The sequence below is a fragment of the Polistes fuscatus genome, unplaced genomic scaffold (genome assembly GCF_010416935.1).
Source record: "Polistes fuscatus isolate 324 unplaced genomic scaffold, CU_Pfus_HIC Scaffold6, whole genome shotgun sequence".
Classification (NCBI taxonomy): Eukaryota; Metazoa; Arthropoda; class Insecta; order Hymenoptera; family Vespidae; genus Polistes; species Polistes fuscatus.
Genome location: NW_025113140.1, coordinates 3,826,330 through 3,844,127, shown reverse-complemented (window position 1 = coordinate 3,844,127; position 17,798 = coordinate 3,826,330). Strand labels below are relative to the sequence as shown.

The following is a 17,798-nucleotide window of genomic DNA, read 5'->3' as shown; positions in this document are numbered from 1 at the left end:
TATTGGAAATAGGAGTCATTCGTTTCGTAAACATCAATGCATTGGAGTTGTTAAACCAATCCACGTAATTCAAATTTTCATTACGATTCATTATATCGTTTACTCGAATCTAAGTAAATGTATTTGACAATAATTTACTTATTTACGTACAAGACCGAGTTTATAAGACACGCGAAGAACGAGAAATCGTTGTAAATATGTTCGTGCGAGTGAAATTCGAACAAACTCAATGGTAGTAGTTGTTGTTTTTGAAAGTTAGATTTTATTGACCTGTCGTAGATCTTCTACAATGACCATACTAATGGATAGACTTGTAAGGCGCCACTTCGTGCTCGTAAACCAGTCAAAATGTCGACGCTTTTCTTCTTCGACCCTCAATGCGTTTAAAATCTGCTGACAAAAATAACGGGATTGCGGCTGGTTTCTTTGTCTGTTCTGCTGTAGCTCGTAAAATTTGTCACACGTTATTTGGGCTCTTTCGGACTCGGAAAAGAAACGGTACCAAAAAATCTGTGAAGATAGGTATAAGCGTAAGAAAACGATCCATTGATGAAAGATCTTTCGATAAGGAAATAACCCACTTAGGCAAGTGGGATAAGAACACTTTTCCACAAGTTTAGTGGACAAAAAGGAAGTGAGCCACTTATTTGGTAAATCAATATAACTCTAAAAAACAAGAACGAGAACGAAAATATTGAATAAAATAACGTAGAGTATATCGCATCATTTATTAATTCAACGGTGACAAAAATTGTTATACCCACAATAATCGTAGAAATTTATTTTAAATATTTCACAGCTAAATTAAATAGCCGTGAATAAGATTAATAAAAAATTGATATCGACAAGATTTTGATACACGTTGAAAGGATTATCTATCGTTTCGAGAGAAAAAAAGGAAGAGTTCTCCCATCGCGAGAAAAAGAAAAAGGGGTGAGAGAGAAAAGAAAAGAAAAGAAAAAAAAAGAAATAAAGTAAAATAAAAGAAAAGAAAAACCGTGCCACGCGATCGGCTTCTTTCTTCTCGTATTTCTCGTTTCTTTCCTTTTTCTTCCGTCGATCGAATTTGACTTAAAGAGAGCCCCCAGCAAAGAAGAACCAAGAAGAAAGAGGAGAGAGAGAGGCGTGTCCGGTCTTGCGGCTTCTACAAAGAGATTCCCACTTCCCCGTGGATCCCTTCCACTCCTCAGGGATCCCCTTCCACGTGGGTCCCAGAAGCACGCTTTCTCCCTCCCTTCCATTAAGTCCCAAGAAAAGCAACCGGCATGGTCCAGGCCACGAGATCGCCAGGTAAAGCCAGTTTACGCAACGCTTCCGTACGCGAAGCATCCGATACGGGGACACGAGGAAATCGTGAAACTTGCCTTATCTATCGTGAAAAGTATCGAAGTTTTTTAAAGGGTTATTATTATGACATAAAATCGAACGTATAGATAATCAAATTGAAGAGAAAATAAATATATATATCAAATAAATCGTAGTTCGATAGATAAAAATACAAGGGGATAAACGTCAATTCGTTATCAACATTATCCAAATGTGAGATCTAATTTTTCTTTAGTATCACGTAGAAAGACTACCCACGATAGACGTTGAATCCCGTGGCTAGGATGACCGCCTACGCGAACTTCCAGCAATACGATCTGATGGACTCCGAGGGTTATGGTTCGGCGAGTAGTCCTGAGTCGAACCAACGAGTATCTTGGCCTCATCAGGAGGTTTATCCTCAGCCACCAAGATCACGAGGTAGTAGCTGTGGTAGCGTTAGTTCTTTGGACAGTCACAATCATCAGGAATATCAAGAAATCGGTCCTTTGAACGGTGCTTTTCACGTAACCACTACGGCTAGCTTTAATTTCGCTGAGTTTTACGAAGGTTATTACAAAGAGGGGTACAAAAACGATCATCAATCTCAAACGATGATCGGAAATCCAAAGGAACGCGCGAAAATCGTATTCAGGATGAACGATCATCAACGTCTCGATGAGATCTATCAAACTCCGTTGAACAGTACAACGACGTTTAACAACGAAACCTTCGCAACGAGCAAACAGGAATCCGGTTACGCGCCAAAAATGGAGCACCATCCCACGAACGTTGTCTTCGGGAACGACAGGTGCGAGTTCTCGCAGAAGCAGGATACTTTTTTCGTTAAGAAGGCTTATGCCATTGCGAAAAGTAACGGTCTAACTCACTCCGGAAGTAACGACGGTGGACCAGACGTCGTTGGTGCTTACGGTCAAAGGTCAGACGTGCTTTACTTCGGTAGCACCTGTACCATGCAGAGAAAGGACGCTTGTGCATCGAGCAATCAAACGATCCAAAACGATCCAGTCAGGTATCATCATCAAAGGAATGAACCTTTTCGTACAACGGATTACGTTGAACACAAGGACAAGGAATCCGTGCAAAAGATGAAGAATGGTACTGCACCGGGTGTCGAGGTACTTAGGAGAAGAAGATTGGCAGCTAACGCTAGGGAAAGAAGAAGAATGAACAGTTTAAACGATGCCTTTGATAGGCTACGTGACGTCGTGCCTAGTTTAGGTAACGATAGGAAACTTAGCAAGTTTGAAACATTACAAATGGCACAGACTTATATCGCTGCGCTGTATGAACTTTTACAAAGAGAATGAACTCCGAATGTATATATGTTTCGTTTATTTTTTTTCTTTTTTTTTTTTTTTTTTTTTGTTTATTTGTTTGTTTGTTTGTTTCTGTTTAGACTCTTAAATAACAATCGTCGTCTCGCGATTTTAATGATAAAGTAAACGCGATTAAGGCTAATCGATTAGTGCGTGGTTTGTGCATATAGCTAGATATATACGTAAATATGTATATGTATAAACGGAAAATATATATATGTACATGAAAAAGAAAGAGAAAGAGAGAAGGGAATATCGATTCGAATTCCTTATACAGCCGGTGAGTTTAATCAAGAGCAATAATTACAGCAGTTTCGTGCCGCGCAATATTTCATCGCTAATGTTTCTCCCTCGTGCCACATTGCCGCGAGATTCCACGTGACTTTTTCCTTACCGATCTCTTTCTCTTTCTTTCTCTTTCTCTTTCTTTTTCTCTTTCTCTTTCTCTTTCTCTCGCAGATAGTATCGGTAGCCAAAAGAAAAAGAGAAAGAAAAGAGATGCACAAAGTATCGTACGTCGAGTCCTCGGTTGCTCCTAGCCGATAAGAAAGAATGTAAAATGTGATTCTTTGCTAATTCGATACTTTCCTGTGGAGAGTAAAAAGGTCCTTTGAAGGGACTCCCCTCTCTCTCTTTCTCTCTCTCTCTCTCTCTCAATTGTAAATAAATCTCGCAGGTGATCGTCTCGTAGCAACACGCGCGTAGGCGTGCATTTCTGTCTGTCTGTCTATCTGTACATAAGTAAGTACATAAATAAGTACATAAATATATCCGATTAGTCGTCCCTTAAATTATTAAATCTGAAATTTTGCCTAGCAACGATAAGACGAGTTTCTCTAACGAGATGAAATTTTATTAAAGAAATGATCATCGTCGATTAGTATGAAAACTTTCGTGTAATAATGTTAAATGTGAATAATAATTTGAATGAATTTGAATGAAATCGGTTTTTAAAGTCAAAAACATTGATTATTTATGTCTAATATCATTAATGATTTGACGAGTAACGATTACTTTTTATTATTAAATTTTGTTAACAAATTATTTCCACATTTTCCAATGTATCATAAATTACTTGTATTTAATATGTTTTAAAATGATATTAATATTTAAACGATTAATTTAATCCTTGAAATATCAATGGAAAATCTTTCATTCGTACATTCATTCATTCATTCATTCGTATTAAAAAAATGTAAAGAATTTTTTCAAAACAATACAATCGAATTTTTATGAAGGGAAGATATGAAGCAACAGGAGCAAGGTCGTGATTCCTTCTCGTTGGAGAATAAAGGTAGATTTTCAGAGAGGGGCGATTTTAACAATAAGACGAAAAGAGGAGGATGCTCCCTCTCGCAATTAGGGATATGCAAAAATCGCGGGACAAATGGCAGCGACGGGCCACCTCCACTTAGCAGTCAATCACAATTAAATACAATTTTGCGCGGGCCGCCGGGGCCCGGTAATGGTGCAAAAAGAGAGCAAATTGAAATCTCCTAGCTGACAGAATGATAGATGGTAGTAGTTGGACGCGAGAAAGAGAGTGAACGTAAAAGAAAAAAGAAAAAAGAAAAAGAAAAAGAGACATATATATATATATATAGATATATAAAGAGAGAATAAGACCTTCGAAGCTTTTTCTTCGCGAGCTGTGAGAAAGCTCCTCTCTTCGTACCAACGACGAATAATAGTAATAGTCACAAACTCGAGCAAAAATATTCTAATAATATAATGGGAGAACCTTTCGTAGGATGTTTGCTTCGATAACCACCGAAAGAAACTACTTCTTCGTAAATTTTCTTTCTATCTTTCTTTCCTTCCTTCTTTAGAACTTTCATATACGAATGTGTGTCTTGTTATTTATTCATTTGATTTTTTTTCCAAAATAACTTCCTCACCTCTTAATTACGCTTTAATTAAGGCTCGACTGATGACTCGTAGCTTCATCGAAACGAGCTATACTCGACGATTCTATTCTACTCGAGCTGGGATTAAATAAATCTTCGGGCTAAGGTGACAGAGAGACAAAGAGAGATAGAGAGATAGATAGATAGATAAATAGTAAAGAGAGAGAGAGAGAAACGATCTACGAACTCAACGACGGCATTCATTAATTTCGTCCCGAGAAAAGCGAGAAAAATTCGGATCAACGTCTTTGTCCGCCATACGTAAGGCAAATTTATTTCACATCTCTCCTAGCTTCCGCAATTAAGGGAGATAGGGGGGGAGGGGGGGATAAGAGTTTCTAGCATCGTCTTTTCTATTATCGTTTGTCGTTACTTCGTAGAAAACGATTGAGGAAAAAGGAGGACGAGTTATTATCCAATGAGTTTATTTGACATGTATCAACGTTGTTAAAGGAATACAAACAGAAAGATAAATGTATATATATACAGGCTATCTCAAAAATTCTCTTTAATTAAAAAAGATAATTTAAACGACAAAAATATTAGTTTATTAAATAACAATATTATATTTTCTCCAAAATTTGAATCTCTTACTAAAATAAAATATAACCATCAGTTCGCTCGAATCATTTTTGTAATTCGATAAAACAAATTTTTGAAAAATATCCTTTATATATATACACGTGCCAATAATTATAAATTACCGTCATTTATATTATAAAATAAATCTAACGGAATCATTTTTTGTTTCCAATTATATAACCGATTCCACTGTTAGTAATTATCGGCACATATAAACGTAAAAAGAAAAATAATAGAAAAGAGAGGAGAGAAAAATTGTCAGACAAACGTATAAAGGAGAAACGAATTAAAATTAGATCAAACAGAAGTTACAAATTTTACGCTAAAGAAAGAAAGAGAAATCAAAACTGTTGTTAACCTGTAAAAAAAGAGAAAGAGAAAGAGAACAAGAGAAAAGATAGGAACGTTACATTAATAGTAATCCAAAGTATACGATTTCAACAGATCCCATTTCTCTCTCTCTTTCTCTTTCTCTTCCGTCTTTCTTTAAGAACGAAGGAATAAAACGCAGGATGCGTAGCACGAACGCAGCTAATCGGTCGACGCGAACGTCTTCATTTGCTGCATGTCGTGCCATCAACATTGTATATATACTCGTTCACGTATCCCGGCTATTCGCACAATTTCTCTTCGACGTCTCGACGAAATCGCACGCGAAACAGAGGCAATGGCCTCTTCTTCTTATTCTTCTTCTTATTCTTCTTGTTCTTCTTCTTCTTCTTCTTTATCATTTTCTTCTTCTTCTTCTTCTACTACTTCGACTCGCGCACACGCCATTACGGAAGACAGAGAGTAATACGCGCGACGAATCACTCCGGTATAGTACATCAACGATAGGCACCGTTTTTCCTTCGGGCCAGAAAAAGACTTATAAACTTTGTACTTTGGTAAAGCTTCTTCTAATGTCCCTCCCCCTCCCCCCCCCGACCCCCGATTCAACAGAGAAAAGTAAAGAAGAAAAAAAAAAAACAGAGAGAGAAAAAAAAAGCGCTTCTTTCGATACCTGACTCCTGTTAATAAAAAACTTCATATTATAATATTATATTTTGTAAATATGTATACTTATGTATGGTGTATTATACTTACGTTTATATTATGTTATCATTGAAATGTATAATTGTGATTAATTCATGAAAAATTTATTAAATAATTAAACGTTTGTTGTTTTTCAGAAAGTATATTAGAAAAAGAATTTTTTACGATACACCCGAATTAATTGTTTTAGATAATAATTGAGACGTTTGTGTTTGGAAAGTGGCCTAAGTTCATTTATCGATTGTTTCTTGTTAACTGTAATAACATAAATCACCTGGCATTAGCTGTCGTAAGAAACATTTTGAACAAAAATAATGGACTCCGGTCATTTTCAAAATAAACGACACAATTATGTAAAATATGAGTTCGTAAGAGGTGAATGGTTTAAAGTATGAGATTGAAAGTTGATTTGTCTTTGAAGTTAGTTTTTCTTTCTACATTTTCCAATGTTTGTAGTTATCTGTTAGTCGTGCTGTTCTATCAGATCAAATTTCTATTTCATACTTTAACTATTCGTCTATCGTGAATTTTTATATTATCTAATAAAAGTATGTAATTTTACCTCACATTTCATACTTTAATTGATCAGTACAGTTATTTCATGAATTAACAGATTTCACATTTTAACGATAACATATATATATATACATGATGAAATGTATATTAGTGTTTTTTTTCTAAATTTAATAATAAAAAACAGATTAAAATATCTCAAATTGATTTTAAATCACTAAAATACGTTTAAAAAATGTATATATATATATGAATTATGTGTATTCGATGTGACGTAAAAGATATGCGTGACTCACCCTATACGAGAGTGTATAAGTTAATTTAGGAATAACTAAAATTTTTTTCTGTTATTATTATTAATATTAATATTATTATTATTATTATTCTAATTATTATTATTTTATATCTTTTCTAGGCGATGTTTTTCTTATTTAATCGATCTCTTCCCCCCCCTGGGTCTTCTTTTATTATTATACTACGTAATAATAGTTATTATTATTATTATTATTATTATCATTGTTATTATTAAAAAAACGATGAAACGAATTCCCACCAATAAATGTTCCTCGATCAAGACCAAATGTATTTAAGGAAGTGCAATGCGAATAAAGACGAGAAATAGAGAAAGAGAAAGAAAGATACAGTGAATGAGATAAAAAAGAAGTTAAATTTCCAAGGATGATTGTCCGTGCACCCTTAACTCCCTCTACCTCCTCATCCCTCGCCACTTTCCTCTTCCTCATCCTTTTCTTTTCATAGAATCGCGTGCAACGAAGAGAAGAATTATGCAGATTTCGTGTTGCGTTCGAAGTGGATCATCGAAGGAGAGAAAAAAAAAATATTGAAAAAAAAGAAAAAGATAAACACACACACAGACACATATCAAATATATTATGTAGTATAGTTATCTATAATATTATAAAAAAAAAGGTTAAGAAATTAATAGAAAATCGATCATCAATGGATGATTGTTGAAGATCTAGGAAACTTTCGATCAAAGTAGATCATCGTTCATCGAGAGATCGGATCCTTTCGAATAGGATGCATAGTGATGCATCTCGTGTTGAACCGAATTGGACTCTTCGCTACGAACAATGGGAGAGAGAGAGAGAGACAAAGATAGAACTTAAACTATTCCTTCGGGCCATAGTCTTCTACGAACTTTACTATTATAACTATCATTTAAACTGCGCATCGGCTAACCTTTCCTAGGACAACCAAAAGTAGATATTTTTCTTTCTCTTTTAACTTTTCGTGTGTTTTATCATCTTTTTATTATTATTTTTATTTTTTCTTTTTCTTTTTCTTTTTCTTTTTTTTTCAACACTTAAATTACCGGCAATTAATGTTAACCTATTTTTACGAGACTAGTCAAAATAACTGGTTACAGTATGTATCTATTATATATATAATGTATATGTAATTTTGAGAAAAAAATAATATCCAATGGGAAGAGAGAGAAGGGACAATAGATATATATTTTATTTCTAAAAGATATCGTTAAAATATTCATTGAAAATTAGTTTAAATACAATGCAATCAATTTGAATCGTATAAAAGTATATTTGAAAAATATATAAATACGATATCTATGAAAGATTTATTATTTATTGATAAAAACGATTTGAAATAATTCAATTTAATAAAAGTTTCATACATATACATATATCTGCCGTCGGATAATTGTAGCAATGGATTAACATAAGTCAAAAAATAAATTGAAAAAATTCAATGTAATAGGATATTTTTCATAGTATAATTATCGATATTATAATACAAATCATACAATTAGAGTTTTTATTTTTTCCTTAATTTTTTTGACTTAGACCACTATTATAATTATCAGCACGTATGTATATGTATATGTATATGTATTTATACACTATATAATAAAACTTAATATCGAAGATGCGATCAGCTGGACCGTAGAATCGAGCAAACAGCATTCAAACGTGAAAGCTGTAGTCGAAGAACATACTGTATTATTAACCGAACGTTTCAACGATAAGCTGGTTAACGCGTTAACAATGGCGGATAGCGGAGTCTTCGATGATCTACCATACAGTATCCTTGTCTCGGCATCCATGATTATGACGCGATAATAACGTGAATCCGTTAACGCGCGTGAAAAGTAATCGGAGAGAGCAGGAGGATACGCATAACGGATGACGATGATAAATAAAAAAAAAAAGTAAAAAAACCAAACTCATTATTTTCAATTACAACGAATTATCGAATGAAATATATTCTTATGAGAAATGTATTATTTGTATAAAAACTTGACCACGTTATAACTATCCAGAAAGTATCTTCGTAGAGATCTAGTTTTTTGTCTTTTTTTTTTAAAAGGAACAATAATACTTGATGGACTAATAAATAATATGACGCAGTGTTGTTCTATATTTTGTATCGAAATAAATAATAGTAGTATAGTGTATATTGGATTGACCGATCATCAGGAAAAATATTGACATTTGTTTTAAATTGAGAATATTATTATTATTATTACGAAGAATAAATCATTATTTGGTTTTATGCAATTAAATGGACCGTTGAAAAAATATTACAGGTAATATCTGTTCGCTATCAAAAGAAATTGTAAAAACGTGTAGCATTATATCATTACTTTATACTCTACTATATATAGGTAATATAATAATATTATTTATTTAGAATATGAAAATACTGTAAATTAAGGCATTACTTACTACCTGTTACATATGGCAAATCCTTAATACACACTAACCCAATTTAACGATCCGACATAGAAAATCTGAACAATTTCTATCATTTATTAAATCGTATTGACATTTTTGTTTTGCTTACATTAGACAAAACTTGGAACTAGGAATCGGTTAAGTTCATCGGCATTAGATAGAAAGAGACATAGAAAAAGGATTGAAAATGGAGGGGGAGAGAGGTGGTAAGGGAACGAGAAGCGCGGCAACGTTTAATCTTCTTCTTTACTTTATATATATATACTACTATATATAGATAATATAATTATATTATTTATTTAGAATATGAAAATACTGCAAATTTAGGCATTACCTGTTACATATGGTAAATCCTTAATACACACTAACCCAATTTAACGATCCGACATAGAAAATCTGAACAATTTCTATCGTTTATTAAATCGTATTGACTTTTTGTTTTGCTTAGATTAGACAAAACTCGAAACTAGGAATCGGTTAAGTTCATCGGCATTAGATAGAAAGAGACATAGAAAAAGGATTGAAAGATGGAGGGGGACGAGAAGCGGCAACGTTTAATCTTCTTCTTTACTTTATATATATATACTACTATATATAGATAATATAATTATATTATTTATTTAGAATATCAAAATAGTGCAAATTAAGGCATTACTTATTATCTGTATATATAGCAAATCCTTATACACACTAACCCAATTTAACGATCCAACATAGAAAATCGAAACAATTTCTATCGTTTATTAAATAATACTGATTTTTTTGTTTTGCTTAGATTAGACAAAACTTGGAACAAGGAATCGGTTAAGTTCATCGGCATTAGATAGAAAGAGACATAAAAAAAGAGTATTGAAAGATGGAGAGGCGAGGGGGGGAGGAGAAGAAGCGGCAGCGTTTAATTTTCGATTTCCATTGGCTCGCTCACGTGAGTTGGCGCGAGGTCTATGTGCCAGAGGTAATTGGTATCTTACGCGGTTCGTTGAGAGAATAAATCGATCGCGGCGGATGTTGTTGGGGTTTGATAGAACGGCGGATAGCGGCTCGCACAAAGCGACCTTCGTCTGCTCGACCGAACCTGCTACCAGGCAGACAAATTGATACCAGGCAACGCACTCACTCTCCCTATCTTTTCCGCCTGTACCTTGGACTTACCTTACGTGCCTGCAGTAGGTACGGGCGCATAACTTACAGACCTCGATACGCCGCCAGTGGGAACGGTCAGGGTCGGCGAGCACGAGGCGCCTACATCTTCCTATCGAATCCTTTCAAAGATGGGATTCGAAGTTCCTGCTAAATTTCCCTTCAACGAGGAAACCTTGGCGGCTATACTTAATGAACGAGGATTAGGATCTGTACTTAAACGTCAACTTGTTGTCAAGAAAATAGTCGTTATACTTAAAGATACGTTTTCATTTGTCGATTATTTTCAATTTATGATCAATCTAATTTATTAGTCGTTTTTTGTTTAATAAAGTTGACACATAGATTTATCAGTTTAGATTTGATTTCGATAATTATCGATGATCGGAACGTTTCAAATGTTTAATTACATTTATTAAACAAGTTAAAGTTTTCTCATTGAAAGATTGTATTTATATTTTATTACAAAAATTAAATATGGTGTATGTGGCCTCTTTAGAACATCGTACAAACTATAACCTGGATGTTAACGTGTTAAGAAATAAGTCTATTAAAAATTAAACAATTTATATACATACTGACAAGTTAATTTGATTTCAAGATCACACAGATTGTATAATATTTGATAACAATTAGGATAATAAAAAAACAAGTCAAAGTTCAATATCAGTCATCATAAAATGAATAAGTATTAAAAGATTCAAAATTGAATCTCGAACGACCACTGACTAATGTGTTTCAGAACCCATCGAGAATGATCGCACCTGTATCTTTGCTTCCTCGTATCCTTTGGCAATCTACACCTGACACACTACTCCCGCAAAGAATTTACACGCATCCGGACACGCGAAGTGTAGCGTTAGAAGGATAACTCTCTCTTTATCTCTCTTTCTCTGTACATGACCGTTCTCGAAATAACCTCTCGTACGTTCTGAGAAACGTCCTCTAGTAAGTGGAATACGCAGGTATTCCACTCTACTTTAGTAAACTCGTTCTCTCTCTTGCACCTAGTCTATGCCACGAGCAATCGTCATAATTGCAGTAATAGTAGTAATCGCGATAATGCCGTTTTACTCTATTGTACGAGCAACAGACGCATTAACTTCATTATCGTCCCGTATAATCACCGTGGACCATCTTCTGTATGTATGTACCAACACCGTATTCGCACAGCTGGATAGAAAGTAATGCTTAATAAAGACCAATTTGAAACTTCTCCTTCAGCAAGCATCAGTATAAATGTTCTGAATAAGTCTATTTTAAAAGGACCAATGAAAACGGTATATCTTCTATTCCGTTTCATTTTGATCCTTTTAGTAATAACATCCAAGAATACTAAGAATTTTGTCCAGAAATTCGTCAGCGGAATTCAAGGTGGAATTGATCGATTTAACGGTTCGATGGACTTTGAGAATCATTCTCTCTCTCTCTCTCTCTCTCTTGCTTTCTTTCTAACCGAAGGTTGATATAATTTGACGCGAGTTGAACGCCTTGCGTCTTCTCTCCTTCGTGTGTCATCCACGTCCGATTCATTGACCGTAGGTTTCCGCACTGTCACTGCATAACCGTTGCCATGATGATGTCCCCATCCTCGAGTTTCTTCTTCCACGGAGAAGAGATAAAAAGGAGGAAGAAGAAAAAGGATCCTGGTGATAAGTAGAGGAAGAAACTCGCGTCTACGTTATTAATTTCACTTCATTGCTAACTTTGTTCTAACCTTAATGAACGTACTCAAGAACATGATTGCGGTAAGATTCTCCACGTTGTGCTTTGCCAAAAGCTGAGAAAAAGAGATATTTACTGAACAAGGATGAAGACGTTGCCAGAGGAACACAGCATAGCTTCGATTTATTTTTCTTCTTCTTATTATTCTTTTTATTCTTATATTTTTATTCTTCTTATTCTTCATGGATCGTGGACGAACGAACGATCTTTTTGCTCGTTCGTAATAGCAACATACTAGTCCGACGAACGAGCAAAACCAAAACGGCCGCCACGGTGTCTTAAAGAAATAACGTCTCGAACTTCTAAGCGTACATACATCGATTTGATCTCTTTATTTGCGATTATCATCGCGAATACAAATAATTCGTGATGCATTATCAAGGATAGATGAAATGTTCGATAAAAGTTGAAAAAGTCGAATTACTTCTACGATACTGTAATGATATTAAATTGTAACCTTGGTTGAATTGGAAAAGTGGTATTTTTTTAATAATTAATCGAGTCTACAGATATATTTCGTATTTTTGTTCCTGTTGTTATTTTCTTTCTGATTTTATAATATCTCGATTTCAAGATAAATCATAAGATTATTATTTTTTTTCATAATTTTTCAGACCTATTCTATTGTAATAATTGCAGCCTCGTATAATAAGCTTTAAATATATATTTATACATTTATGTTCGAAATATTAATGTATAAGAATATATTCAAATATTTGATCTTTCACCGACGTATTTGATATACGTTGACATGCAACTATGTGAATCTTGAAATTCTCCTATTTCCGTCTTTCACGGTATCATATGTGCCCATAATTATGAAAGTGATCTAAGTCATATATTTCTTGTTTCGAGATATTTAAAGAATTAATTTAGTTGAAAATAATGTGGTGTGAAATAACTAATAAACTGATTTTTTTTTAATTTTGACAGACCACTTTCATAATTATGTGCACATATATAATATATATTATATATATATTTATATCATATATATATATATCATGATCTTCAATAATAAAATCTTGTCAACCGATTACTCTAAGCGCATCTTTGAAAAAGATAAAAATATAATAGTCGTTCGATAAGAAATACGATTTAACACATCGTATCACATCGTGGAATCGACTCGATCGGCAAGCCTATAAATAGTCAAAGAGGGTTAGGAAGCGTAATAACAGATCGAGCAACATCGAGGTTTACCATCGATCCTTATCGCGATTCTCGCGAGTCTCGATCACATGGCGATAATTAAATAGTCGATCTACCGATATCTGGTGCGGACTATTCGCCAAGCAAAAGTTGCGATCGAGTTTACGAGAAAACTGGATAAAGTCGTCAAACTGTGATCGCTTATAAGATCGCATAAGAACGATTCCGGGTAAACATCGGTTCATGATCGTGTGAGCGAAACTACGACAGATAAGATCGGATTTGCGTCTCTAACACCGAGTATCACGATTTTAGGATGGATCAATAAAAATATATTGACAGGAAACTTCCGCAAATGGGGAGACCGGTACCTGATGTGTACCTATAATTTCTTATTTAAATTTTCACGATAATAAATATTACGAATCTTTTAATAAAATTTATATATATAGTATAATAAATAGTACTTATAGAATGTGTATTTATAGAATGTGATGGTTGTATTAAATTATGTTAGAGAAACGTGTTATTGCTGGATATAATATTATTCTAAAAAAAAATGTTATACTAAAAAATGAAGATAGTTAGACAAATTATTTTAACCCTAATCGATATTATTAAAAAAAGATCATCATTTTTGTATTGCTTGTTGTATTACTCACAATCAGTTCTCTTGTATTAGCATTTGTGGGTTTCCTCTGAATACAATTATTGTATACTATTAAGAATTGTTCGTAACAGAAAAACAAAATTTCAAGACATACGAGAAATTTTCCGATAATAATTCGAAATCATTTGAAAAATAAGAGTTTCCGGAAGAACAAGCAACAATGTCCTCTTATCTAAGAAGGAAATTGAAGGAATACGGTAGGTAGCGAAGCGAAATATGGGCGGAACTGCGAAAGAAGGACGAATCGAAGGGTACCACCGATCTCGATCGAAAGAGGTAGAGAGGGCCCGAGGGTAGTCGAACATCAGCAGACACACCTGCCTTATCGGGAACTTCTTCGAGTACTCTTAACATTAAGTTAGAATGAGAAAGAGAGCAGAATGGTTCTTCTAGTACGGCGCCAAACTCATCGAAGATCTTAACCTACAAATACAGCCCGGAGCATGAACGGACACGCCTAGTTAAGCCGCCTGATGAATGCGCAAAAATGGCTGCCGATCGATGCAGATGCAGAGCAGTTACACCAAACGCTGATCAAGAGCAGTGGCAGATTCTTCAAAGCGATTTCCTATTGACTAACACACGTCGATATCAGCAACCCTTCCTTTCTTTCTTTTTCTCTCTTTCTCTCTTTTTATTTCTTATTCTTTTCCACTATCTACTTGGCTAGGATCGTCATTGTCTTTTTTTCAGGAACGATTTTTCTACAATCCCTATACCCTTGGGCTAAGCAAATTATTATTCGTCTTTCCTAGCGAGATTCAGTCGATCCTCGCCTCTCACCTATTGTAACCGCTCGTGACTTATCATGCTTAATTGCATGGTCTACCGTTGAGTTATTGCCGGTTTACAATCGAACAGGAGAGAGAAAGAGAGAGAGAGAGAGAGTGAAAAAAAAATAAATAAATAAATAAATAAAGATAGAGAGAAAGAAAGAAAGAAAGAAAGAGTAAAAAGAAAGAAAGGAAGGAAGGAAGGAAGAAAGAAGTGCCAATTAACGGTAGAAACTTAGACGTTCTTTCGTTTCGAAGTATTTTATAAGAGAAAAAAATTTTTAATAAAAGAAAAAATAATATAATAAGAGAGAAAGATAATATATATATATATATATATAGAAAGAGAGAGACTCTTTTGCTTTCTACAAATTCGTCGAGCGAGTTAAATACTACAAGAAACATATTTCAATAACACGGACGTACCGTATATTAACTCAACGACGACGATCCATATTGTTTCATTAAGATCTCGCATAGCAATGCCGATGGTTTGGGATGCATAAATCAATGAAAAATTAAAGCGAGTTGTATTTACATCGATACTTTCAATTCGAGAACAAAGAGTGCGTAGTCCTCCTTTAAAGAATTGTTCGAAGGATTGAGATTAAAAAAAAATGCAACAAAGCAGAAAAATAAGGAGAATGAAATGAGAGAGAGAGAGAGAGAGAAAGAGAAAGATACAAAAAAAAATATCGGATTGTATATGTATCATGGGACGCCCTCAGCCAATACCGTTCTGTCTCTCGTTAAGCAACCCGACTAAGCATCGTTTCTTCTACCACGAAGCGGCTTACTTAAGCGTGGACTCGCGGCGCTGATTTTACTAACGAAGACAACGATTTATAATACGGTCGAAACGTGGACTCCGTTAAACGGCACCTGCTATGCATGTGCCGCCATTACATTTCATTCGTATATCAAACGTTATGAGTATATGCTTAAACATTGTATCTAACGATATTTTTTTCCATTACGATAAGAAAAAAAATACCTTCGAAAAGAGATAACGAGAAAGAGACAAACAATTTTGTATAACTAACGAATGAAATATGTATGTTAATATATATTGGAAATTAAAACAACAAAAAGAACGATACTTATGTACGTATTATATTATATTACTCGTCTACGGTATATTTACACACATATGCGTATCATTTGCATTGCAACAAAATACGCACGTTTATAAGAGAAATAAATTGTTTACTTTTATATCGAATTTTATATATTTAATATTATATATTATTTTTTATTATATATTATTATATATTATTTTATATATTTAATATTTTATATTATTTTATTTATTTATCGAATATAAAAATACGAGTATTTAGTGGCTTTTTTTAACGAACACGAATTTATGATTCAATGTGTTTACAAAAGTTTGACGATGAGATTCTTAATAGAAGAATAAAAAAGACAACATATAGAATATATAGATACCGGCTGAAAAATGACGTTCGTATACACCTTTGTGTATACACAAAACATTAAATGACCAAAAAACCGTTCTCTTTTGATAAATTTAAACTCTAATCACTGCCTTACCTTCTCAGTCGTCATTCTTCTCAGCTTCCGATGAAACGTGTTTCTGTTATAGATATTATACATTTTTCTACATTATTTATCTTCTCATTTACATTAGATACAATACTTTATATCCATTTATTTAACGATACTCTAATTATAATATGATAATATATAAATGTATTTCGTCATAAATTATAATCATATACAAACACACTTTTTGTTACGTTACTTCTTCAAACTATCGAAAAAAAGAACATTTTAATAACAACAATAATAGATCAATGTTATCAGAATAAATGTAGAGATAGTTTTCTAAATGATATCATCAAATAATATAATTTTAATATTTCAGGTATCTATATGTATGTGTATGTGTATATATGTTAAATATAAAACTTTATCAACGAAATAAACAATCATTATAATGTTTATATAGAATTTAGAAAACGGAATTTTAATATTTCAGGTATCTATGTGTATGTGTATGTGTATACATGTTAAATATAAAACTTTATCAACGAAATAAACGATCATTATAATGTTTATATAGAATTTAGAAAACGGAATTTTAATATTTCAGGTATCTATGTGTATGTGTATGTGTATACATGTTAAATATAAAACTTTATCAACGAAATAAACGATCATTATAATTTTTATGTAGAATTTAGAAAACGGAATTTTAATATTTCAGGTATCTATGTGTATGTGTATATGTATACATGTTAAATATAAAACTTTATCAACGAAATAAACGATCATTATAATGTTTATATAGAATTTAGAAAACGAAATTTTAATATTTTAAATATAATATGTACATATACATATATACACATATGCGAAGAGACATCGTGGGTCGAAGTTTTTCTTTCTCTGTCTCTTTCTCTCATTCTTTCTTTCTCTCTTTCTCACTTGACTTGTGTCGGGATAGTAACTCAAAGTTAAGATAGGTCGGGGCGTAACCCAGGATTAAACGAGTCAATAACTCGTGCCGTTCCTCCTCCACCTACAATGAGAAATCACCACTGCGGACAATGAATACATGCGCGATTTAACGTAGGTATTGTCGGGGCGCGTTTCTCCAAGGAGCACACGTGGGCGAGGGTGAACGAATACGTCTTCATGAAATCGAAACCACCGATGCAATAATTCTGGACAAAGTCGTTGACTCGTTCAGAATTCGATAACACGTTCAATTTTGTTGATTCTCGTTAGTTATCTTTCAAATGATTCGAACAAAAATCAAACGATTTAAGACAATTAAATAAGAAGATTATACAAAAATAAATTCGAAAAATATATAATTAATAGTGAAAGATATATATGCAGGTTGGAAACAAAATTACATTACGTATAAAAATAAAATATTTATATATATTTGTAGACAATTGAAGATATTT

The 17,798-nt window shown here is 33.4% G+C and overlaps 1 protein-coding gene across 1 annotated transcript; it reads left to right on the top strand.

Annotated features, from left to right (window-relative positions):
* Positions 1-1,610: 1,610 nt before the first annotated feature.
* On the top strand, positions 1,611-2,636 carry LOC122523424. The gene has a single exon (XM_043645154.1). It carries the CDS (start codon positions 1,611-1,613, stop codon positions 2,634-2,636), a length of 1,026 nt encoding a protein of 341 aa, XP_043501089.1.
* The last annotated feature ends 15,162 nt before the right edge of the window (positions 2,637-17,798 follow it).

Bases quoted from the DNA above. Each gene is read 5' to 3' on its own strand.
- LOC122523424 (XM_043645154.1), top strand. From the start codon at position 1,611: ATGACCGCCTACGCGAACTTCCAGCAATACGATCTGATGGACTCCGAG.